The 25426-nt window shown below is 53.3% G+C and overlaps 1 protein-coding gene across 3 annotated transcripts in view; it reads left to right on the plus strand.

Moving 5' to 3' along the window:
• ZHX2 (zinc fingers and homeoboxes 2) overlaps positions 1-25165 on the plus strand; it is a 134831-nt gene extending 109666 nt beyond the window's left edge. For all 3 annotated transcript variants that reach the window (XM_045860774.1, XM_045860776.1, XM_045860775.1), the window contains exons 3-4: positions 12226-14993; positions 23891-25165. In XM_045860774.1, the coding sequence (XP_045716730.1) occupies positions 12464-14989 (2526 nt within the window). In that variant the 5' untranslated portion in view covers positions 12226-12463 and the 3' untranslated portion in view covers positions 14990-14993; positions 23891-25165. The remainder of the gene's footprint in view (positions 1-12225; positions 14994-23890) is intronic.
• Positions 25166-25426: the final 261 nt, after the last annotated feature.

Below are 25426 nucleotides of genomic sequence, written 5' to 3' on the forward strand. Positions count from 1 at the left end.
TGGCCCAGCACCGGCCGGCCGGGCCCTGGGGAATAGAGAGGCCTAACTCCTCTCTGGGCTGGGGAAGATGAAGCATGTGTGCGTCGCCCAGGGAACGAAAGGGAAAGGTTACGCGGGACTCGTCGATACGATAAATCCCTCCAGTCTCGCCGCCTCTCCAAATGTTTTGATAGTGGAATTTGATGGCTTGTAAATCAGAGTAGGCCCATCTTAAACATCCGATAACACCTTATTTATTTATGTATGTGACACCGAAAACCAGAGTTCATTTTTTTTTCCTTTCTGTCTCAGCAAGATTTCTTTTTTTCCGCTTTCAGAAACACATTTGCTTTTCCTCTCCCAGCCCTGGCTTTCTGTGTGTGGTGGCGGCTCTCAGGATTCTTTTTACCCAGAATAAGAAAGGATGCTTTGCCTTGGAGAAAATGATAATTAACTGCAAAAAAAAGGAAGCTACTGTGGTTCAAAATATGTCTTAATCTTGTTGCTTTTTTTTTCTTTTAGATTAGTGCTCAGAGAAAGAGAGTTAGTGAAGATGTTAGTTGCAATGTGACAGATTTGTGGTTGGAAACCCAGGCAGACACCCGTCATGACCATTCCCTGGCTGTGCTGGCTGATCTAGAGTCCTGAGCTCCCTCGAGCCCCCCCAGGGAACCAGTTTTACGTGGCCTTTGTCACAATCTCTGCAAAACCAGCTTCTGCTTTAGAAGACATCAGAGTGAGGCTACACTTGCGTCTTCACCAGCATTGCCACCCTAGGTTGAGCCTTGGCAGGTACCTGGTGTTCTGATGGGGTCTTTACAAGCATTACATCATTTGCAGCATTCTAGCAATCCTAGGAGGTAGGCATTCCCTCTGGTGTTCTAGGTAAAGAAACCACACCGAGACGAGCCGAAGTAGCTTGCCAGTGTGGTACAGCTGGTGGGTGCCGGATGGAGCCTTGATTCAGACCCAGCTCTGTTCTAATCCCAAAGCTAGTGGACTTGCCCACTCTGCTTCACTGGCCTCTCATGGACCAGTTCAGCTCAAAACACTGATTTCACCATGGCACTGGGGATAGACAGCCACCCAGCAAAACCCATCACTCCAAGCCAGGACAGCCTACCTCTAAGAGGAACTTTACCCACCTGCCACAGGCAGATAGGCTACTGAAATCTTTTTTTTTATATTTTATTTCTTTTTAGAGAGGGGAAGGGAGAAAGAGAGGGAGAGAAACATCAATGTGTGTTTGCTTCTTACACATCCCCTACTGGGGACCTGTCCTGTAACCCAGTCATGTGCCCTGCACTGGGAATCGAACCAGCGACCCTTTGGTTCGCAGCCCGCGCTCAATCCACTGAGCTATGCCAGCCAGGGCATTGGCCTAGCAGTGTTCAGTGGGATGATATCAGGATTCACTCTCTGCTTCTCTCAGCTCAGCTTGCAGCTCAGCTCTCGAGTATGCTCCCCCTCGATGTGGCACAAGGGCTGCTTGGGCGTCTGCACTTACATCCACTCTCGTCAGCAGCTCCACCGGAAAAGGAGCACCTTTTCCTCCCAGTGGTTCCAGCAGAAGCTCCAGAATGGGCGGCAGTGGCTCTGACTGCTCCCCTTGGGTCTTGAGCCCATGACTTCCACTCACTGTTGATGGGTGGGGGACATGAGGTCCTGAGTGGTCATGACCAAGTCACACACCCGCTGCTGGGCAGTCCACATGGGCCAAGAGCGGGCTGGGGTCTTTCTCTAGAAAGAACTGGAGGAAGGAAAGGATGCTGTACAGGCGCTGCCTCCCACAAACAGGCGAAGCCCAGAGGCCGGGCCACGATGCAGGGAGTGTTGCAGCCGCTGAGGGAGAAACCCTGTGGAGGACTCAGCCCTGAGCAGTGGACGGAGAATTACGAGACGTCACAGGAGCGGTGCCAGGAGGAGCCGGTGCAGCATACTCCATGGGGTGGGGGGAGAGTGGAGGGGCAGGCGGGACCCGGGCGTTTCAGCCTGAGTGACTGGGTGCACTGTGGTGCTTTTGTTTGGAATGAAAAAAATTACAGAAAGGCCCAGTTTGGGAGGCAGGTGATGAGCTTGGTTCTTGTGTTACATTTAAGACTCCCGGTGACGAGCACAGAGCAAAGGGCGTAGAACACTCACCAGGACGGGGCTCTCGGGCCGGCCGGCCCAGCCTCGCCAGCTTTCCCTCTCAGATACACCTTCCAGGTGGGGCCCGCTGGGGACAGTCTGTTATCCAACCTGTGGGATGCGGGGCACCCTTTGTTTCCTTTACACATTCCTTTCCTTGGTCTCCATGAATCATGTTGGCCTCGTTTTGTTTTGCTCTGTTTTGTTTTAAATTGAATGTGAGTGGCAAGTGGCTGCTCCAGGCTTTGTCCACGTACAAGTCACGTAGTTCATGCTCACTGTCAACCGGTCGTCAGCACAGAAGGTCTGGGGCTCTGTGGAGAGGAGCCGGGGCTGGGAGGCCGGTCGGGTGGACATCCGTCTGCAGGGATGAGTCGAGAGCTTTGGGACGGACGAGAGCACCAAGGAGGACGGAGAGGAGAAGGACGGGGAGGAGCCAGGGGCATGGACATGCAGCTATAGGAGCAGGAAACGGAAGAGCTGGCAAAGCAGGGGCTGCCAGGACCATAGTCCAGGGAAGTCGGGGTCGGGGGAACTTCAGGAAGGCTGTTTGCTTCGCCCCCAATAGCAGTGATGTGGGGTCTATTTGTCCGTTGCCTTAAAAAATCATCTACAGAGCAGAGGCAGAACATGCACCATGCACAGAGGCCAGGGGTGAACAGTGCGGTCCCAGAGCAGACGAGCAGCCTTCCTTGGAGACGTCTGATGGCTACATCACTGTGACAACAGGCACCTGTGGTGCCGTGAGCTCAGAGCCCAGTGTGAATGGGGCCCAGAGCCGAACACTGTGCAGATAGCTCACTGGGCGCTCGCAGCAGCCCTGTGACAGGTGCCAGTTTCCTCCCCTAGCGGCCGTGGAGACGCTGAGACCCGCACACTGGGCAGTGCCGGGACCAGACCTAGAGGTCAAGCCCCGCTCGTGGGAGCGGCGTTCTTCGTTGCTGCCGTCGGAGGCGAGGGCTGGTGTAGTAACGTGTAGACGATGGTGGAATTGAGCAGCACTGGAAAACTCAGTGTTGCTTTTCCCGTTTGTTTTACTTTGTTGACCTTCTTAGGGCAATGGCAACCCGGAGGGTTTGTACCCGAAGGGCAGGGGGTCGGGTGGAAGGAGACAAGGACTGAGGAGTGCTGGGCGGAGGCCAGGTGGCGTGTTAGCCTTCTGGTGGGGAGCCCAGCCACCTGCACTGGGGTGGAGAGGAAAGACGTGAGTGTGGAGATGGGGAAGAAGGTGACCTTTGTCTTGTGACCTTGATCAGGTGACCTTGATCTTCTCAACAAGGATAAGGCAGAATCTGTGACTAACACAGAGAGGCAAAGTTGGCAGAATTAAAAACATTGGCACCGGTGCCATAGGAATCTCGATGGGCGTGTACAAACGGTGAATGAACAAATCTCAGGCAGCGTGGCTCGGGTGAGACGGGCCGATGCACATGTGCAGCAGCTTCTCCAGGGGCCGTGGGGGCAAAGGTAGGGATGATCAGAGGCAGTCTGAGGAGGAGGAGGAGGGTGCAGAGCGGTCCACCTGAACCGCACTTCGCCAAGTTCCTCATTACAAATACGAGCTCACTGACTAAGGTCACCCTCTTAGGGAACCGGTGTTAAAGGTGCTCACGGAGCCCAGTCCTGCAGGGGGAGAGTCCCCCCCACCACCGTTTCACAGCTGCAGGCACTGAGGCGGCCGTGGGGAATGGCAGTGCTGCGCTGGGTGCTCCCGGATCGCCTGTGGCTTGGGGCCTGGGAGACAGGCACGCCGGCCGTGGCCAGAGAAGGGTTCCAACCAGGGAGGCCTGGCTGCAGCCTGTGCCCCTTTCACGGAGCAGCTGGGCACGGACGGTGAGTGCTGAGGGGGGCCGCGAGGCCGCCGGAGGCCACGTCCTCACCTCCTGGAGGGCTCGGGAGAGACGGAGCTTCGGAATTCATCGCGCCCGAGGAAGTGAGTCAAGTCCGGCTCCAGGTTCACACGGGCCCAAAGGTCTGCCTTCTCAGGCAGAGCCCGCGTTCTCCGCCCCCAGCACTGAGTGGCGCCTCCGGTTGCCACTCCCAGGACACCAGCCTCCTCTCAGGGCCCTGTGCCATCGGAATGCGCAGTGACACTGATGCAGTGGGCCACATGGAGCAGCCGCGACAATGTCATTCCAGCCGCCAAACTGCTTTTGGCTGGAGGAGACCACGCAAGCTTTTTTCTACCTAACAGGAGAGCATCTCAAGAGCAGCAATTTGGAGAGAAGACATTATAATTCAATTAAAATCTTACTCCTTTGAATCCTCCCAGAGGGGGACAGCCCCTCAGAACTTGTGAGAAATCTAATTTAAAGACCCCGCGTCGGGAAATGGAATTAACAACAATTACCAGCTGCGTGTTACAGGGACCAGGCAGTGGTGTGGAGGCAGGAGTCCTGGCCCCGCCCCCTCGGCAGCCCACTTAGCCTCTCCAAGCCTCAGTTTCCTCACCTGTGAAATGGAGCTCAGGGCCATCTGTTGGTCTTGTGGGAATAATAAAGGTTATGCATGTAAACAGCATCCTAGTACCGCATTCTCCTGCCTCCACTTTACCAGATCAGCAAGGCCCTGCTTCTCTCTTTTTTAAAAAAAAATTGTCTGTCTGAGCAACTGAGCAGTAAACGCCAAGCAGAGGCACAGGTAACAGGAAATGGCCTCTTAAAGCTCGCCTCCCCCAACCACCAGCTCCAGCTCCGCTGCTCGGCCCCTGCTGCTGCTGAAGGCGGCTCATTACCCAGCACCCGGGGCTCTCTGCTCCCTTCTCTTCCGCCATCAGGATTTCGTGCAGTTCTCCCCCTTCCCACTGGCTCGATCCTCTGGCTCGTCACAGCCCTTGGGACTACAGGGAGCTTGAGCTCGTCACTCGTTTCTTTTTTTAAAGATTTTATTTATTTTCAGAGAGAGCGGAAGGGAGGGAGAAAGAGATGGAAAGAAACATCGATGTGAGAGAAACATAGATAAGTTGCCCCTCACACCCGCCCCCGCAACTGGGGACCCGGCCCACACAACCTAGGCATGTGCCCTGACTGGGAATTGAACCGGTGACCCTTCAGTTCTCAGGCTGGCACTCAGTCCACTGAGCCACACCAGCCGTTTCTAGTTTCAGCGTCAGTGTGGAATGCCAGCTGGGAACACCTCCCGTCTTCGTGGCACGGAGGTGCCCTGGGCCCACCCCTTCTGAATCAGGAGCAGCCAAGTGGTGTCTTCTTGCCGAGGCCACCAGACCACGTGGCTGCTTGTTAGGAATTCAGATCCGTGGCGATTGGGTTGAATGAGTGTGGATGGGGGTTCAGGAATGGGTGTGGTGACTGAGCCCCCCAGGTGGCGTCTGGAGGTTAGGGAGCCACACACACTGTAGGCCCACCCTGAAATTCACGTTCAGATTGCAAGGAGGCTGGGGAGAAATCAGTACAAGTCAGGAATTAACTCAGGGTAACTGATGACCTTTCAGAAGAAATTCCCATTTCACAGATGAGAAAACGGGAGGCAAGGACAGACACAGATGAAGAGAAAGCTGTGTGGCCAGGAGCTGAGAGTGAAGCCCAGGACCCCAGCATGCATTTCCTTTCTCCAGCCCAGCCCCCAGCTGTCAGCATTCCTTCCTGGGGGCCAGGAGCGTGATGCGTTGTGATGTTAAAGCACAAAGGAACAGTCTCTCTCTCTCTCTCTCTCTCTCTCTCTCTCTCTCTCTCTCTCTCTCACACACACACACACACACACACACACACACACACACACACAGAATCGCCCCTCGATGAACTGAGGCGGAATCTGTTAACAGCCCTGTCAGAAGACCCAGCAAAGCTAAAAGCGTCCTTTCCGGCTTTGATGTCTCGACAACATGCCTCCTTTGAAAGCGCCGGGAGAGCCCTGTTATTCCCTCTGACAGTCCCGGGGACGGCTCTGAAATGAGAAGTGCCCACTTCCCCCAAAGCCCGAAGCTGTGGAAGGTGTGACTTCCGAGAACCTCACCTGTGCGCTCCCTGTGACAGGCAAGACGCCCGCCCCAGCAGCCCCCAGGGCCTAGGCTCTGCCACCTGCTCTGACCTCTGAGCCCCCCCGCCCGGCTGAAGACCTGCTGGCCTTGGGGAATTTCCGATGTCTCATTCCCCAGATACCTGCCTAGAGCAGTCCAGCCCTAAGACATTCCCTCCTCTGACAGCCAGGGTGCATTTCAGCCACCAAGAGAAGGGTTTCCAGGGTCTGGTCTGACCCATTCTCCCCCCGCCGCCCCCCACCCCCCACAAGGGCCACAGGCCACTTGTAGGGAAAGGTCAGGAAATGCTACCACACTGCCCCTGGAAATGAGGGGCATGAGGGGATGGGGAAGGCCAAGGGCGTGACCCTGGGAAGCGCTTACTTGGGGAGGCGTGGAGAGACTCCAGTACGCTCCACCTTTGCAGTGCGTCCCGTCCTCCCTGGGAGCTTGTTGGAAACAATGTACTGAATGAGCGTCTGTGTTTTAACAAGATCCCCAGGCAACCAATGTGTCTGCACGTAAAGCTTGTATCCCAGCTGCATGGCCCCAGGCTGTGTGACCTTGGCCCAGCTCTTAACCTCTCTGAGCCCCAATCGCTGCACAGGGTTTTTGAGAAGTGAAGCTCTTAGTACTTGGTATATGCTAAGCCTTCAGTGAATGTGAGCTGTCATCTTTGGGAAAATGGCTAAAAGGACAGTTTGGCCACCTTTAAACCCAAAGCCTCCAGCCATTCCTTGGTGGGGAAGGAAGTCCCAACTGCATGCAAGAAAGTTCCAGGTGTCCAGTGAAGAACCCTCAGTATCTACTTAAAGGACACATTTGGAGGCTGGAGAGAAGAGTGTCTCTTAGCAGCCCGGGCCCTGACTGTGTAACTTGGGGTTAGTCGTGATGATTGTTCACCTGCCGGGTTTGGGGACTCCTTCCCTCACTGGTGTGCCTTCTCTTCCCTCCTCCCCCCACGCCTGCTCCGGGACCCTGCTGCTCATGTGACCGGGCCTGAAGGGCCTTTGTTGCCGGCAGAATGAAATCCCAACTTCTTAGTGTGGCTTTCCAGACCCCTCACGGTCTGGCCCGGCCGGAGTGTCAGCCTCCTCCCCGCTCCTCCCTCACGCCCTGCCCCCAACCCCGGGCCTCGTCATTCCTCCCCGATGGCTCCTCGCTCTTGCTGCCTCCGCCGCCTGGGAGCACTGTGGTTGAAGTCTCTCTGCCTTTCTCTCTCTGCCTGGTGGAATCCTGCCCCGCCGTGGGAGGCCTGCTTACCCAGCCGCGGCCGGCCGTGGGGTGTGCCGAGAGTGTGATCAGACTTTGTCCAAATCCCAGCTCTGCCACAGACCAGCCATGTGACTCTGGGCCAGGCACAGCACCTCCCTGGCCTGGGTCCTTTCTTCTGTAAATTGAGGCTAAAAACAGCGGCTTTGCATGGTTGTTCTGCGGACTCGGCAACCAAGTATGGAGAACTTCAGTTCAGCACCGTCACGGCCGTTTTATTTCTGAGAAGAACGTTCCTTTCCCTGTCGAGCCGTTAGCCAGCCCCTCCGTGTTTCATCAACTCTCCCTCCTTCTTGTCTGTGCGCATCCAAAGGCTCACTGCCCCCTTCTCTCGGGGTGGGGGGGTCCCCGGGCTCCCTGCTGAAGGTCTCACGTCCCCCCTGCGCCACCCACACATGCTCTTCCTGCTTGACTTCTCTCCATGGTGTCTCCCAGCTGTCCCGCTTCTGAGTGTCATCCTCAGGAACTTGAGCTCTGCGAGAGCAGAGATTCCTGTCTGTTCACGCCTTATCCCCAGCACCTAGAACCGCATCTAGCATCCTCAGGGGCTCGGTCAGTAACTGTTGACAGTGTGCGTAAGTCATGTTTGTGCTATCGGGGGGTATTTAGGTGGTACAGCCACTATGGGCTGAATTGTGTCCCCCCAAAAAACTCATATGCTGAAGTCCTTTAAGGGGAGTGCTAGCAGGTTGGTCCAGGGTGCGCCTGTGCCCAGTTCAGACCCACTGGGAAGCTGGCCCAGGGTGAGACCCAGCGCACAGAGCTGGTCTGTTGCGACACTCACCGCACGGCACAGAAGGGGCTGCGTCGGAGTTTAACATGCATTTTATTCATTCATTCATCTGGCCATTCATTTATTTTTATTTTGCCAACTTCGACCGGCGTACACTGAACCTGCAGACTATGCCAGAAACACTGTAGCCTTCACGCGGGCGAGCACGGACCTCGAGGTGCTGGCCCTGACCTCACCGGTGGCTCGCAGACTCCCAAAAAGACAGGCACCGCTCTCTCTGCGGCTCCTTGTCCGCCAGGACTCGTCCCCCCCAGGGCAGTGGCTCTCGCAGCCCCCCGGTGGAACGCCCAGAGATGATTCTTCAAAGGCTCAGCGTCTCCGGAGCCCTCCCCTCTTTGTCTCTTCCCTCTCTTCGTGGTTCCTGCTTTTCAGTCGGCTGTGGTTTGGATTCCCGGTTGCCAATTAAATTTTAGAAGATACTGTTTATTCTGAACCGCAGTTTGGGGAACACTGGGAAGCTTTTAAGATGTCTCACCTCGATCTGGCTCATTTCTCAGCCTTACTTATCTACAGATTTAAATCATTCTAGATAAGGGGAGTTCTGTAAGAAAGGTCTCTTCTCCCCTGCACCCACTTCTGCCTGATTAATGTCTTTGTTCTGCAGGAGAAAAGTCTCCCTTTGCTCCCTCTCTTTAAAACGCTAGAATTCACATGCCCAAGCTTCTTGGCTACTGGGTACAAATTTAGTCCCATGCCGCTGTTTCAGTAGGACCAGTTCCTCCACTCATACACGACCCAGCACATACAAACATGCATGTGTGCACACGTGCACACACGTGCACACAGGCACAGGCACACACATTCCTGAGCACCCGGACGAGGTGTGTCTGTGCTCCATCCCTCCGCGTCAGCCACTGCCTCCACCAGGCAGCACTCTTGGGCTCGCTGCACTATGCAGCCGGTATTCGTGGAAAGCATGCTATGTGCCAGGTGCTGTTGTGGGCTCTGGGGAACCCCAGCAAGGTCTCTGGGCTTGTGGAGTTTCTATTCTAGAACGGCACCATTCAGTAAAGCACCCCTCGATAGCAACGCCCTGCACTATTTAAAACCGGAGCCGCCAGCCACATGCAGCTCTTGAGCATTTGAAATGTGACTAGTATGATGACTGAGAATGTGGGTTTTTAAAAGTTAATTTAAATTTAGAGAGCCACATGCGGCTGCCATATCATATCGGGAGCATGGTTCTAGAGGAAGAGACAAACAAGTCAGTAAATACCCTCCCCCGCTTTGTTCCAGCCACAAGCCCCTAAGCGGATGGCTGTGGGCCCCGAGTCCCCCAGAGTAGCTCGTGAAACTGAGTCCTCACTTCCTGCCTTGAACACTCTTGCCAGTGGGACCGAAACCCAAGGCAAAGAGAGGGGGCAGGAGGAGATACGCCACCTCCTCCATTCCCCTGCCCCGGCTGCCAGCTGGCTTTCTTTCAAAATGCTTCCCCCTCCTCCTCTAGCCACACAATGAAAGCCCCACGCTACATCAGCCCACGCATTTGGGTGCTCAGCATGGCCCAGCCCCTTGGCTCCCCAGGTTGGGTTCTGTTAACCTATCCTGCCCCCTAATAAACAAACTGTACCCGGGCTCCCAAATTAGTGCTTGTTTAATGCAATCACAACCAACATTCTATTTGATTTTGCACATGGTTCTGATTCATGGGAATTGATTTATGTGAATAGTTCATCAAAGGAGTCCGGAACTGTTTTGCAAAAGAAGAGTGACAAGGACCTCACTCCACTACAGACTAAAACATGCTCTAATCTACGAAAAGTTCGTGAAGCATAACAGCTGCAACAGCTAGACCAGCAGCATGAACAGTGCCCCAGAAACACCCTAGTATAACATAACATAATGTAACATAATGTAACATAATATGATAGTTTCAAAAATTCATGAGAAAAGATGCATACTACAGGCTCATGGCACCATTGGTAACTTTTTTTAATATTTTTTAAAAGATTTTATTTATTTATTTTTAGAGAGGGAAGGGAGGGAGAGAGAAACATCAATGTGTGGTTGCTGGGGGTCATGGCCTGCAACCCAGGCATGTACCCTGACTGGGAATCGAACCTGCGACACTTTGGTTCGAAGCCCACGCTCAATCCATTGAGCTATGCCAGCCAGGGCTCACTGGTAACTTTTAAGAACATGGCTACAGGTGTATCTTACAGCTTAATGCAAGATCACTTCAATTCCAGATGAGTTAAATGTAAAAAATAAAGCTAAAACGCTCTGAAGAAAACACAAAATAATATGTCTTGACTATCAAGGCAGGGAATTACTTTGTGTGTATGAAATTATGATGAAAGAAGCCATAAAAGATTGATAAATCTGCTACCTTAAAATTTAAAATTTCACATGTAAAACATGAAAAGCACCATATAAAAAAACTAAAAGGTAAAATGATAGACTGGGAAAGTTTTGCAACCAATAAAGTACTGATATTCCTACTATAGAGAGAAGCCTGGCAAATTAATAATAAAACCACTGAGCTTCACACTGTAAAAATGGCATAAACAGACAATTCACAAAGAAAGAATACAAATGGCAAGTAAGTCTTTGAAAACCGGTCACCCTTAATAGCAATCAAGAAAAAGGACAAAACAGGGGAGTAAGAAGTACAAATAGGTAGTTGCAGAATAGCCAGGGGGGTGTAAAGCACAGTACAGGAGACGGAGGAGCCCAAGAACTTCTACGCATGACCCATGGACATGAACAATGGCGTGGGGATTAACTGAGGCAGTGGGGCAAAGGAGAAAAATCAGGACAATTGTAATAGCATAATCAAGAAAATACAACCTTTAAAAAAGAAAAAGGACAAAAGCACATGAAGACAGTGTTAACCTACGTCATCAGCAAGGCTTTTTCATGGTAACAGTTCACGTAGGTTGAGTGGTAAGCTGGCCACGCATTTGCTGCCAGGGAGAGGGCCCGCTGGTACACAGACTCTGCCTTCTGAGTCGAGAGAACTTAACACGGCGATCCTCTTCAACCCGGTGCTTCTGTTTCTAAGCATCCGTCCAAAAGTAGCGATAGAAGTAAGGATTCGGGGTGTCCGTCTCAGTTTTGTTAAGAGCCAAAAATTGGAAATAAATGTCCCACAAAAGTTGAGCAGCGAAATGCATCCTGTATGGTGTATCTCTGCAATGTCGTGTCATGCAGCCATTTTTACATCATTATGTTGCTCCATATTTATAGGAATGGGGAACCTCTCAGGTGAAATGAAGAAACTATAATATCGGGGTGATTTTTTTTTCTTCTTTATACTTCACTGCGTTTTCTGGAGCACCTATAGTGATTTCAGTTTTATGATAAGAGACAAAAACTTGTATCTGCTTTCTGATGCCCATACACATGCCACTGGCCGGCCCCAGGGAAGTGTCTTGCTTCTGATGTGCCAGCAGTTAGAGCCGCTTGAGAGCCCAGCCGCATCTCACCTGCGGTTTTCCCCCCACCACTCCGCCCACCGCTCCAGAAGACCTCAGCACTTGTGTCGCTTTTCCGTGGGCATTTGTCTCTACATGTGAGCAAGTGGGCTGCAGCCTCCTCTGCGTGCTCTGGGCCCGTTCCTACTCCCCTCCCCAGGGAAGGGAAGAGAAGAACGTAAGGATGTGATCTGTCATTTTTATGTGCGCCCACGTGGAGCTCACCTGGGTGTTTACGCTCTGGGTGCCAGTTGTGGTGGGTCATGACTGCAACTCAGAAAGAAATGCCAGTTGCCCTGGCCAGGCGGTTCAGGTGCTTGGAGCATCGTCCCATACACTGAAAGGCTGTGGGTTTGATCCCCAGTCAGGGCACATGCCCAGGTTCCAGTTTCAATTGCTGATCAGTGTGCATACGGGAAGCAACTGAGCAATGTATCTCTCTCTCTCTCTCTCTCTCTCTCTCTCTCTCTCTCTCCCCCCCCGCCATCCCCCTCTTCTTTCTCTAAAATCATCTAACATTTCCTCAGGTGAGGATTAAAAAAAAAGAAAGAAGGAAATTCATGTGAAGAGCTCAAATTATTTTCTTTTTAAAGAAAGAAATGCTCGTTTATTTCGCCTTGTAAATAAACACTGACCCCATCTTTGTTCTTGTCCCACAGATACGATGCTGCGTCTCGTGTTTAATGGTTGGAGCAGTTACAGTTTTCTGTGCTGAGATCATTCTGGAAACTCAAACACTAGACTTCAGCATTGAAGGGAAGCCAAAGTCACTGGAGGGGGAATAAAGCCAAGAGCCTTTCTTTGACCTTATTTGTTCCAAAAATTTCACGGCCTCTCCCCTACGTGCCCCGCCCCCATCCCCACCCCAAAATAAGCCATCACACACAGACGGGCAGCATGGCGAGCAAACGCAAGTCTACCACCCCATGCATGGTGCGGACATCCCAAGTGCTAGAACAAGACGTGCCCGAGGAAGGAGACAGGGCCAAAGAGAAAGGGATCGGCACGCCCCAGGCTGAAACGGCCAAGGGTAATTGGGCAGCAGAACCCGAAAACGCTTCCAAAGAAAACGAAGTGATAGAGGTGAAATCGACAGGGGAGAACCCTTCCAAAAAGCTCCAAGGCGGTTACGAGTGCAAATACTGCCCCTACTCCACGCAGAACCTGAACGAGTTCACGGAGCACGTGGACATGCAGCACCCCAACGTGATCCTGAACCCCCTCTACGTGTGCGCTGAGTGCAACTTCACCACCAAAAAGTACGACTCCTTGTCCGACCACAACTCCAAGTTCCATCCCGGGGAGACCAACTTCAAGCTGAAGCTGATCAAGCGCAATAACCAAACTGTCCTGGAACAGTCCATCGAGGCCACCAACCACATCGTGTCCATCACCACCAGCGGCCCTGGAGGCAGTGACGCTGACCCTGGGATCTCGGTGAGTAAGACTCCCATCATGAGGCCAGGGAAACCGAAAGCGGATGCCAAGAAGGTGCCCAAGAAGCCTGAGGAGGCCGCCCCCGAGAACCACGTGGAGGGGACCGCTCGCCTGGTGACAGATGCAGCCGAGATCCTCTCGAGACTCGGAAGTGTGGAGCTACTGCAGGAGTTAGGGCACGTCATGCCTTCTGTCCAGCTCCCACCAAATATCAACCTTGTCCCCAAGGTCCCCGTCCCGCTGAATACTACCAAATACAACTCCGCGCTGGACACGAACGCCACCATGATCAACTCCTTCAACAAGTTCCCTTACCCGACCCAGGCGGAGCTGTCCTGGCTGACGGCCGCCTCCAAACACCCCGAAGAGCACATCAGAATCTGGTTCGCCACCCAGCGCCTGAAGCACGGGATCAGCTGGTCCCCGGAGGAGGTGGAGGAGGCCCGGAAGAAGATGTTCAACGGCACCATCCAGACAGTCCCCCCGACAATCACTGTGCTGCCCACCCAGCTGGCCCCCGCCAAGATCCCGCAGCCCATCCTGCAAACAGCTGTGCCGTGTCAGATCCTCGGCCAGACCAACCTGGTGCTGACGCAGGTGACCAGCGGGCCAGCGACCGTGTCTTGCTCCCCTATCACTCTTGCCGTGGCCGGGGTGACCAATCATGGCCAGAAGAGACCTTTAGTGACTCCCCACGCTGCCCCCGAGCCCAAGCGCCCACACATCGCTCAGGTGCCAGAGCCCCCACCCAAGCTGTCCAGCCCTGTGCTGACTCCGGCCAGCGAACGCAAGAAGACAAAGGAGCAGATAGCCCATCTCAAGGCGAGCTTTCTCAAGAGCCAGTTCCCGGATGACGCCGAGGTCTACCGGCTCATCGAGCTGACCGGCCTTGCCAGGAGCGAGATCAAGAAGTGGTTCAGTGACCACCGGTATCGGTGTCAAAGGGGCATCGTCCACATCACCAGCGAATCCATTGCCAAAGACCAGCTGGCCATCTCGGCCTCCCGACACGGCCGCACGTACCACGCCTACCCAGACTTTGCCCCGCAGAAGTACAAAGAGAAAACACAGGGTCAGGTTAAAATCCTGGAAGACAGCTTTTTGAAAAGCTCTTTCCCGACCCAAGCGGAACTAGATCGGCTAAGGGTGGAGACGAAGCTGAGCAGGAGGGAGGTCGACTCCTGGTTCTCGGAGCGGCGGAAGCTTCGGGACAGCATGGAACAAGCGGTCTTGGATTCCATGGGGTCCGTGAAAAAAGGCCAGGATGTGCTGGCCCCCAACGGTGCTCTGTCTCGCCTTGACCAGCTCTCCGGTGCCCAGTTGGTCAGCTCCCTGCCCAGCCCTTCACCAGCAATCGCTACAAGTCAAGAACAGGTGCATCTCCTGAGGAGCACGTTTGCAAGAACCCAGTGGCCTACGCCCCAGGAGTACGACCAGTTAGCAGCAAAGACCGGCCTGGTCCGGACTGAAATTGTGCGTTGGTTCAAGGAGAACAGATGCTTGCTGAAAACGGGGACCTTGAAGTGGCTGGAGCAGTACCAGCAGCAGCAGGTAGCGGAGGACCACGGCTACGACATCCTGTCGAGGAAGGCAGCGAAAGCCGTGGTTGTCACCGTCACCGAGAGCCCAAAGAACGGGAGCGAGGTGGGGCCGCAGTTCCACACGGACCCCAAAAAGCTCCACGAAGAGGACTTGGAGAAGCTGGTGCCCAGGGCGAAAGTGGGCAGCAGCGAGCCAGCGAAAGATGGTTTGCCGGCAAAGCCCTCAGAGGCCACCTCGGACAGGTCGGAGGGCAGCAGCCGGGACGGCCAGGGCAGCGACGAGAACGAGGAGTCGGGTGTCGTGGACTGGGTGGAGGTGACGGTGGGAGAGGAGGACGCCATCTCCGACCGGTCGGACGGCTGGGGTCAGACGGCCCCCGAAGGCGCCGCGGAGCCGGCCGACTCAGACTCCGACAGCGTCCCCACGGAGGCCGGCCGGGCCTAGGCAGGTAATGGCACCTTTTCCCCCCGGGGCCGCTAGGGGAGGAGGCTGGGTTTCTTTCCTTCTGTTGCTCAAGTCAGTAGAGTTTTCAGGGGACAGAGACGTTGACAAAGATGATGGGGTTTTTTGGGGTTTTTTTTTAGGAAGAAAAACAGGGGCTGGTAGATTTCATGTCACTTGAAAGGCTGTGCGGGTGGGTGACAGAACGGTGGCGGGTGGCCTGCCTGGACACCACCTTTGGGCGCCTGTTTGGTCTAAAGTCCGGTTGCAGTTGTAACCACCTGTTTTGTGTTTGCTACTGTAAGAAGAAAAAAGATGGAAAAGATGTGTCTTTTCTGTTTTTTCTTTTTTTTTAACTTTTCCTCTTTTTTTCTTTTTGGACTTTTGAAGAGTAAGTGTCTAAGGTTACTGGCTGGAGATGCGGGGTCGTTTCTACAAACCTAAAGGCTGGCATTTGCACAGGTGTGGTGAGCAGGAGCTCCTCACTGTGCTGGTTGGGCCCCCAACCCCTTCGGGTCTGGAAGAGACTGGTGTAAATGAGGCCTGTGGAGCCACAAAGCCCTGGGCAGGGAGGTTACCATGGTGACTAATGGCCATGTCATCCACATAATGGGACGTGCCACCCAAGCCCTTGGTATTTGTGCTTCCCAAGACGCCTGTGCAGATCCAGGCCTGAGCGTGGCAGCTTGCTGGGTGGTGAGCTCGAAAAGGAGTCGGAGCTGGGGGTGGGGTTCAGGGGGCAAAGGTCCGCCTTGGCCAAAGCACAAATATTCCAAGGGCCACATGGACCTAGAAGGAACATTCACTATTTACAGTCTGCCCGGGCTGGCTCCGCCATGGGTCACTTAAAAGGCAACAGAAGCCCCTCCCCACCACCCGGGGTCATCCTCTAAAATAGTCACGTAAAGGGTGAGGACTTCCAGGAAGGTGGGTAGGGTCCCAAAGGGGGCCCTGGAAATCGCTGTGCCTCTTTGTTCACGGCCGTGTGACTCGCTCATTCATGTATTCGGTAATAAAGTGAGGCGCCTGGCAAAAAAATCAAGTCTTCTCGAAACCTGGTTTTAGCCAGTACCATCAGCTGTGAAAAGGGCAGTTGAATAAGCAGCCAATCACAGAATGCCTTCAAGTCTTCCTCCTCTGACTTTTCGGGAGGAAGTAGTGATGGGTTTGGGGGGAGGATGCAGCCCAGAGGGTCGGGGGCCATGACGGGAAGAGAGGGATAGGTTCTTGACGTCACCAACGGCACCAACTACCCACCTCTGTCTGGCCACCTTGGTGCCGTCCTCCCTCTGGCCACTCTCTAATAAAACCCTGCCAGTCCAGCCTTTATCTCTCTCATAAAATAAAGGAGCAATATATTTTTGTCCAATCAGAATCTGCCCGAAAACTCCTAGCTTTCCCTGTCTTCTGCCCTTGGCCTTTTCTGGTACAGGACACAACTCGACGTGATTGCTTTAGGCAACAGGGTTCAGTCCGATTCGGCAAATGCATCCCCAGCAGCTACTGCATGCCCCGCGCTGTGCTAGGCATCGGAGAGCACGTGACGAAGAAGGCCGATGACACAGTCCTCGTTCACAAGGAGCCCCGTCAGGCCAGGGACAGAGGCAGTCGGTCCCCCTTGTACTAGCCAGGGTGATCTGGGCTGTGGGAGAGACATGGACAGCTGTGTGTGAAGGCATCCAGGAGGGGCACCCAGGCTGGGGGTCAGGGAAGGCTTCCTGGAGGAAGGGACATCTGATTCAGGGGCTAGCGGATGGGAAGGAGTTATCTAAGTACACAGACAAGGCAAAGAGTGGTTCAAGGGGAAGGAATAGAGAAGGCAAAGGTCCAGAGACAAGAAAAAGAACGGTGCCATTGAGAAACAAAAAGGGGTTTGGTGTAGACGGAAAGTCAAGTGTGAAGATTGCGTTAATGATGAGGAAAGGCAAACCATGAGGAAACCCGATGTTCCCACAGCTGGCAAAAGCTATTCTGAACTAACCGTATTTGCTGAGCTTGAGTATAAGGATGCTAAGTGGCCCTGTAACCCAGAGTGAGCTCAGGTGGGGCTTCCCAATGCCCTTCACTACGTGGGAGGTTGTCTGTGGGTGTCAGCTCCCCAGAGGCCCCTGCAACCACTGTCCCCACCCCTTCTCTCCCAGCTACCACCACCCATCTGGGTTGAAAATGCCCATCCGGGCCAGCCACCACTGTGCCTGACCCTCCCCTGAGGCCCAGGGGAAGCTGAAGACAAAGCGGTGCTTAAACCATAGGGAGGAGCTTTGGGAAGAAAGGGAGGAGGGTGGAGCAGAGCCTCCTGAGTAGCAGAGGCTGAGCTAGGTGCTCTGGCCATGGGGGGCTGGGGTGGGGGGGGGCTTCTTATCCAATTCCCTCAGCCTGGGAGATAAGCCCTTTATACCTTCATAAACCCAGAAACTGAGACTCAGAAGCCAAAGAACTTACCTGCATGCCCCCAGCCAGCACCTTGGTCTCACCCCTGAGCCTCACGCTTCCCGCTGTCATCTCCGCCTCTTCCTTTCTCACGTGTACCGGCATTTCCCATTTCTGGTTGCCCTCCCCCCAGTGGCAGGGGACGGGGGCATACCTAGGGTTTCTGGAGATGACTTTTGAGTTAACATCAGATAACTCAGAGATGCAGGAACTTGCTGTCTCCGAGAAGAACTGGAAAACACCCAGAAACCATTTTTGATGTTTATTTTTCATAAATGCCCCTGGTGTGTGCTGCAGAATATTCCTGAACAAGATGCTAGGACCCACTCAACACCTGGGACACCCCTTGTCCCTCCCAGGCTTCCTGATGTTTCGGAGGTGCCGTTGCGTTCAGGGAGGGGCTGCCCTGGTGGTGGCCCCCAGACCTTTCAATTCGGGGGGGAAAAACTTTCCAAATTTCTTCACAGTTTATATGAACCAAACATGTGGGTCTTGTGAAATGTATAAGTATTCAGTGATGCCTTTATGTAAATACATGCTTGTTTAGGAACCCGCCGTTGAGTTCAGTCATTACGCATGATATCGCCCTGAAGACAACGCACGGGTTGACTTCAGGAGAGCGGCTGCGTGAGGCTCACACGCAAGAGATTAGGAACTTGGGGGAGCGGCTGGCCGAGAGCCGACTCTAGAATGGTCTCCTCTGCAGGAGTTACGCGTGTCCCCGGTCAGTTCCTCTGGCTGACACTTTGCTTTGCAAGGCTCACGTCAGCGTTCGACTCGGTCCAGGGCCCCCTCTGCCTTGAAGTTAGACACACAGATAAGGAATCCTTCCCAAGCCTCGAATCAGGTTGTCTTGACTCCATCTCTGGGTCCAAACGATTATCGAGGCATCCATTGAGAGACTTGTCCTAGGAAGGAGCTGAAAAACAAACGTCTCCTTTCCTAAAACATGAGTCAGAACACTTGAACAAGACATTTTCAGACATACATGCCTTGCTGTTTGGCCAGATGGAATATTGCAGCTCGACTGCGACTTTACTATGGGTTTCTATTCCTTTGTGTGTGCTGCGTGCTCAGGGTTCTTCTGAGCACGTCGATGAAGTCATTTAAGCTTCAAGGCAGTCCTAGGAGGTGGGCCCGGCTCCTTTCACAGAACCGGGGCTCAGAGACGCCTGCCCTGGGTCTCTTGACCAGCAGCTGGTGGAGCCGGAGGCCGTCCTCTCGTCGGTCAGGCCAGCGCCTGGCCCGGCCACCACAGCCCACTGCCGCTCCAATAGCGACGTCACCCAAACCACCCGGCTGAACCAACGGGACTTGGTCATTTCTTAACTCTGTGTGGCAGTGGCGAGCAATGCACAACCATTCATTCACTATGTTGCTGCCTCCTGATTTCCGACAAATTCATCTCCTGATAATCAGGGGTGGCTTTGGGGAAGAGATATGTTTTGTGAAATGTCAGGAAAAAATATTTTTCATAGTCCACCTGGCTCAAAAGAGTCACGGCTGCCAGGTGTTGCACCCTGGCTACAATTCAGGATCCAGGATATGTGTGCACCCACACTGTTCGGATCAGCTGTCCGAATACAGAGATTCGAATGGATGGATGCATGAATGGATAGTGGATGGATGGCTGGATGCATGAGTGGGTGGATAAAAATATTCGAATCATCTGTTTCCCTGTCTCTCCCCCACAACCCTTGAAGGCAGGGACCATATTCCATTAAGTTCTGAATCCCCAGGGCCCAACCCCAAGCAGATGCTCAGTAACAACTTATGGGACCAACCTAAGAATTAACAAAGATAGCTGGCTCCCAGTTATGCAGGATCTGGTATTTCCATCCTTTTGCTTCTCATTTTTTTTCCATCACTCATTGGCCACAGTAGATGACAGCAGCCAGGGGAGAGGAGTTCGGGACCGTTTGCTCTCTGAGTGTAGGGGCAGCTTGAGGGAAGCATCTGTTGGGGACTCGGTCACTGGATATTTCCTGGGCGATGCTTTTCAGGGACTTTAGAGCAGCCTCACTGTCCTGGCCTCACTGTCCTGGTGCCCAATGGAGAGTTAACTGCTGTCACTTCCACTTACCTAATATGCTGGAGCTTCTCACACTAGGAATTCTCACTGTGCTTTGGGGAGCTTGAAGCAACTTAAGAATCATGAAAGCTACGTCCCTCGTTTCTCAGAGGAAGGATGCAGGCCCTGAGGAGAGGTAGGAGCTAGTTCAGTGACATTTGTGATGAGTATCTTGGCTCACTCACCCAGCAGGTATTTACAGGCTGCCCAGTGTGCCCGCATGCCCCTGCCCCCACAGAGCCCACTCCGTAATGGGGAACAAGGCTTTAATCAATCTCCCATCAAACAAAAAGCAAACGTTGCTGCACTGTCCAGTGTTTTGAAGGAAGGGTTCGTGGTGCTGGCAGAATATAGAATAAAGAAATTTAAGCTGATATAAGGGGCCAGAGAAGGCCTCTCTGAGTGGGTTCTGGATGAAGTGAAATGTAAAAGGTTACACAGAAGTTGGGGAAGGCGAGAAGGGGCCAGAACATTCCAGGCAGCAGGAATAACATACTCTTAAGGCCCTGAGGCCAGAGGGAACGGAACACACCGAGGGACTTTCGTGGCCTTGACTTGCCTGTGTTCCCACTGTCACAGAAGTGCAGAGACAATAGCCAGAGTGTCAGGTCGACTCGCATGTAATCGGATTTTCTCTGGGAACTCCTCTGATTCACCAGGAAAGAAGACTGTGTGTGATTCTGTGCAGGTGGTCCCATGGGGCAAGTCTGAGAGCCCGCGGGACAGTCCAGGAAGGAGCAGGAGGAAAGGCATCTCAGTGCAGCTGCCCAGGCGTTCACACCTTTCTGCTCTAGTGGTCAGTGGAGGGTGGAGGGTGGAAAATTCTAGACCACCACATGCCTAGACATTTTATTTTATACTTGTGTAAGTTCCTACAACCTTCATACTTGCTGTATTAGTCAACGGGGACTGCCATAACAGAACACCACAGACTGCGTGGCGTAAACAACAGACATGTATTTTCTCAGGGTTTTGGGGGCTGAAAGTTCAAGGTCATGGTGCCAGCACGGTTGGTTGCCAGTGAGACCGCTCTCCTTAGCTTGAAGACAACACCCTTCCCTTTGTGTCCTCACATGGGCTTTTCTCTGCATGCACAACCTCTTATAATGCATCAGGGCCCCACCCAATGACCTCATTTAACCTTAATTACCCCCTTAAAGGCACCATCTCCAAATGCAGTCCTTGGGGACTAGGGCTTCGCAAGGGAGCGAGAGCCGTAATTCAGCCCAGAACGCTTACTAACACGGTTGTCTGCCGTTGTCGGGATTAAGTGAGATGATGTAAGTGAAGCCCTACACAGGGACCAGCATTGGCACCGGCACCTGCTCAGTGGACGCCGACTCTGAAGCTGCACACTCTTCTCCGTGTGGACGAGAACTTGGCCATCCTCTTCCGGTCTTTCAAGGCTGACTTTTGGGGTTGGGGCCCCACTTGTATGAGCTCAGACTGTGAATGGCCTCTCAGGGGGGTGGGGGTCCTGGAGCAGCGACAAGGGGTAACGTTGCTGAGCACTTACGTGCCAGGCGCCGCTCGGGCACCTCACAGGTGTTCACACTTCCCTGAAGCCAGCACGATTCCCTTCGGTTTACGGGCGATGAGAATGAGGCACAGCCAGGTGATGCGTCCGAGCTCGTGGAGCTGGGAATCGGTGCAGCTGGGATTCAGGCTCGCACATGTCACCCCCTCGGGCGTCTGCCTAGTGACTTTCAGGTGTGATCCCGCTTGCCCACTTGCTGTTGAAAGCCCTGGCTCATATTCTGTGATGGAAAGGGGGCAGGAGGGGCCAGAAGCCCCTCTGATTCCTTCTGTCTTGAGACTCCCCGAGAGCAGCGTAGGGGAGACTTACCTGGCTGGTAAGTCTCAGCAATTTCCCCAACCCTGAGGCTCCCCAGCCGCTGCAGGGAAAGAGCACCTGCCAGATGGGCCCGAGTTGGCCAGTGCCTGGTGCGGGTCGGCTCGGGGTGGTGTCGGCTTCTCCCTGTTCGCCGGGAGATTGCTTCATCCCCCTCCGGGCGGCCGAGTTTCCCTTATCTCAACTCTTATTAAAATCAGACCCAGCCCCCTCTTATGAAAGGCGACTTGACTTTTATAAGATAATAAATCACTATCACAGCGCTTGTCTTCCTTTCTCTTGGAATACAGTGTTATTCTCTCCAAGTGCACAGGGCTTTGGAGATCCCTGCAGGGGAAATGAAAGAGAAAGAGAAACAAAGCCATCACGAGGGGAAGGAATTCTAACCGTTTCATGTTCCCCCCGGATACAGTGAGAGAGAAGCAGATTTTGCTAAAGAATTAGATGGTGCTTTTAACATTCCTCGCTGTCCCTGAGATGGCAAGGGACGGCGTGGGAGGCAGTGTTTGCTGTGCCGGCGGTGTTCGGGGAGAGGCGGGTATCTCCGTGGTGGAGACATCTGAGTAGTGCCTGTGGGGACAGGGGCCGACGACCTTGCAGCTTCCTCCCGAAGCTCAGACCCAGTGCTGTAGAGTCTGTGGTGGCCAATGTCTGTGCCTGTAGGATTCCAGGTCCACTGGGAGGATTCCAGTGCCAGCCTGCTTCTGCAGACACCAGGGGTCTCTACAAAAGCAAAAAAAAAGGGGGGCTCTATCCCCCATTCTCCAAGTCACCTCTCTAGTCTTGTGATATTTTTTTGAAGGCTTGGTTTAGCACTTTCTCTTTATTAATGCTTATGGTTGGAGACTGATGCATGTTCACCTCCTTAAGGAATTACACAGGGGCTCAGAAATATTCATTACCAGAGACAGAACCACCTTAAGGTTGAGGTTTATCTTAAAAAGTGAGAGTTTTTGCTAATGGCTTGGAGAGAAAGGGTCCAGTTTCATTTATGAGAGAGGGAGAAAATGTGTTTACTCTCACCCATGCACGCACACACGCACGCACGCACGGGAGTTTGCCTATACGCCTCAGGCCCTCATTTTGCACCTGGCCCTCCTGGAGGAAAAATTAAGCAACATTTTCAGAGCACCTGCCTGCTTTGCACAACTCGTCTGTAATCCTCCCAGCAGCCCCTCAGGTGTGTGAATCACAGCAGCGACGCCCGGGGAGTTTAACTGACCTCAGGGCACAGCCCGCCCTGGATCCGGCTTCCCGGTTCGGGGGAAGGAAGAACAGTAGCTGTCTGTCCGCCCTGGGCCTTATTTCTTGGGGCCCTGAGAACTGTTCGGGCAGACATCTAACCAGAAGCAGCCTCCTTTCCAGAGGCGGTGAAAGACCCTGTTTGCCGGGGAAGGCCTCTTCCTTGGGGACACGAGAGAAGGCTGGCGGTGCCCCGTGGACCCACCCAGGGGGGCGTGTGCCCGTGCACAGGACTGCCAGCCCTGCCTTCAGAGCAGACGCGGTGGCTCGTGCAAGGAGAGGCTGTGTGTGTAGGACTCGGGTTGGGTGTGGGGCTGGCCAAGGTGGGCCTCAGGGTGCTGAGGTTTACGACTTCAACATGCATTTTAGGGGGTAGAGAATTCAACTCATAACAAGGTCCTGGGGCTATTTTCATCACTTCAATGTAGATGAGAAGGAAACATTTCTCCTTACTGACTCCTGGCAAACCCTGTTCATTTATTAAGAGCACAGACTCCGGAGATTGCCTGGGGTTGGATCCTGGCTCCGCCCACTCACTGTGTGACCTTGGACCAGTTATTTAGCCTCTCTGTGCTCACTTCCTCACTTACAAAATGGGAATAGTAGTAATACCAATGCCACTGAGGGTTGGACATAAACATTAAATTAAAATTACACTGAAAATGTCCCATCTTGTTGTGGTTATCATTACATGTCCTACCGTATCTGGAAAAGGCTCCATCTAACAAAAACAATGAAAGCATCAATATCATACCAGGTACCAGGCAGTATTCCAAATGCTGGTACCTATACGAACTTGTTTAATCAAAACAACTCAGTGAGATGGCTGCAATCAGGCTATCGTCTTCCGCGATTTACAGAAGCGAAACAATGCCCTAGACAGAGTAAGCCATGTGTGCACAGCCTCAAGGCGCGTACGTGGGGAAGGTCAGAGCCAGACTCTCAGTTTGTCCGATTCCGGACCCTTTCAGGAGCCTAGGGACCGGCCGCCTCTACAGCCATAGTGATGGGGGCTTGTGACCCTGGAAAGAATCACAGGTCACCTCCTCGACTTCCTCAGAAAGCCCTCCTGTGTTCAAACGCCTGGCTCTGCAGGCACTTCCCATAAGGTCAGACTGGGCTCAGGGAACGCTTTAAACCGGGCCCCAAATTTGAAGGGTGTTGGCCTCTCCTCCGTCCGGTCTTGCCCTCCCCCTGCTCCCATGGCTTTGGAGGGGGATGTTCCCAGCAGCGCCAGGAACAGGACGCCCCCACCACCTTACGCCATCCTCCTGACACCTTGTCTCTCTGGTTTTGTGTCATCTTCTAGGGAGGTCGGTCAGGACGGCTCTGCTGACAAAGGGGATGCTCCGTCTTTGAAGCAAGAAGAGAACTTCCTTCCCTCCTAGACCTGCGGGAGGCCACCTGGCCAGAGGCTCCAAGCAGAACTACTCCACTGGCCCGTCCCTGCCCGGGCGGGAACCCAGCGACTCTCACAGGCGCCTCCCAGAGGATGGGTGGGAATTGTTCGTTGTGCCAAAGTCCTACTACTGCGTTTTCAATGGTTCCTTGTAAATACTTTGCTCCTCTGCCCTGTCCCCCACCTCTCGCGCTACTGGAACCAATTTGTACCATGGGGGGGATTTTGCTACCTTTTTAATCAAGCGCAATTTCCATCTCCAACACTACCATCGGAAGGTTGTTTGTTTGTTTTTTTTCCAGGAGGGAGGGCTGATCACGCGTGCTTTTTATCTTTCTTCCTTTTCTTTTTCCTTTTTATTTTAATAATTTTGGGAGAGGGGGTAACATTAGCATTAGTGCCATTGTATCTACTGGATTTTAGGTAGGGAGAATTCGTTTTTAAAGGCAGTTTGAAATGCAGGAGATTTCTCGGGGAGAAGCTGGCAGCCTCCACTTGGAGAGAGTTTACAGACGGCAGATCTTCCGAATCAAATCCATTTTCTCCTCTTCCCCCAGCCGCCTTTGGACTTCCCGTGCAGCCAGGCGCAAGGCTTTCTGCACAGCCCCTTACAGGTTTCTGCACGGCCCGGCCTCTCAGTGAGAGCTGGGGCCCAGCCAGCGCTGGGTGACCGGCGGTGGGGGGGGCAGGCGGCTGTCCTTTTCAAGCACCTTTTTGGGTTCCCCAGGAAAGGGCTGTCCCGTCTGTGAGCGTTAGCTTTACTTTCATGAAATTACTACGGAAAGGGACCTTCCTGTCCAGATGGTATGAGGACGGACCACTTTGGGTTTTGTTTCTGCCCCTAACTGCCATTTTTCAGTGTGGTATTTGACAGGATTTCAGCTTGAAGCCTCACCGTGAACTGACTTTTTTTTTTGCTGGTGGTGTGTTTGTTTTGGGCCAATTTTAGATTCCTGAGTGCACTTTTTTTCTCCCGTTAGTCCTAACTTTTAAAGAGGAGAAAGCAGGAGACGTATCTGGTGTAAATGTTGCAAGATGAACTCGGTTTGCAGCGCCCCCCCCCCACCACCCCAATTTGACTACACTGCACAAATAAAAGGCTAGGGAGTTTGGAAAGAAGCAATTTTTCTAACTTGTTGCTCATTTGTTGTAACTCAATAAAGCAAAGACTAAACATTTTTATAACCTTTTCCTCTGCTCTTGGTCCTTCATTTCTGACCGGCTCCCGGGGCACGGCAAGAGGGTTCCAACCCAGCCACCTCCCATTCCAAATCCATCACGACCACATTTCTCATTGTCCACCTTGGGGAGGCTGGACGTCACAAGCGCGGACTTTAAAAACACTGTGAATGTCCACGTGGGCATCACTGTCATGCATCTTGGACACGAAAAAGTAAGGGATAGGCCCTGGCTTCTCCAGGGTCTTTACAACGAGGTTCATAAACT

This window comes from Phyllostomus hastatus, unplaced genomic scaffold (genome assembly GCF_019186645.2).
Source record: "Phyllostomus hastatus isolate PE091 unplaced genomic scaffold, TTU_PhHast_1.1 phas_scaffold_21, whole genome shotgun sequence".
NCBI lineage: Eukaryota > Metazoa > Chordata > Mammalia > Chiroptera > Phyllostomidae > Phyllostomus > Phyllostomus hastatus.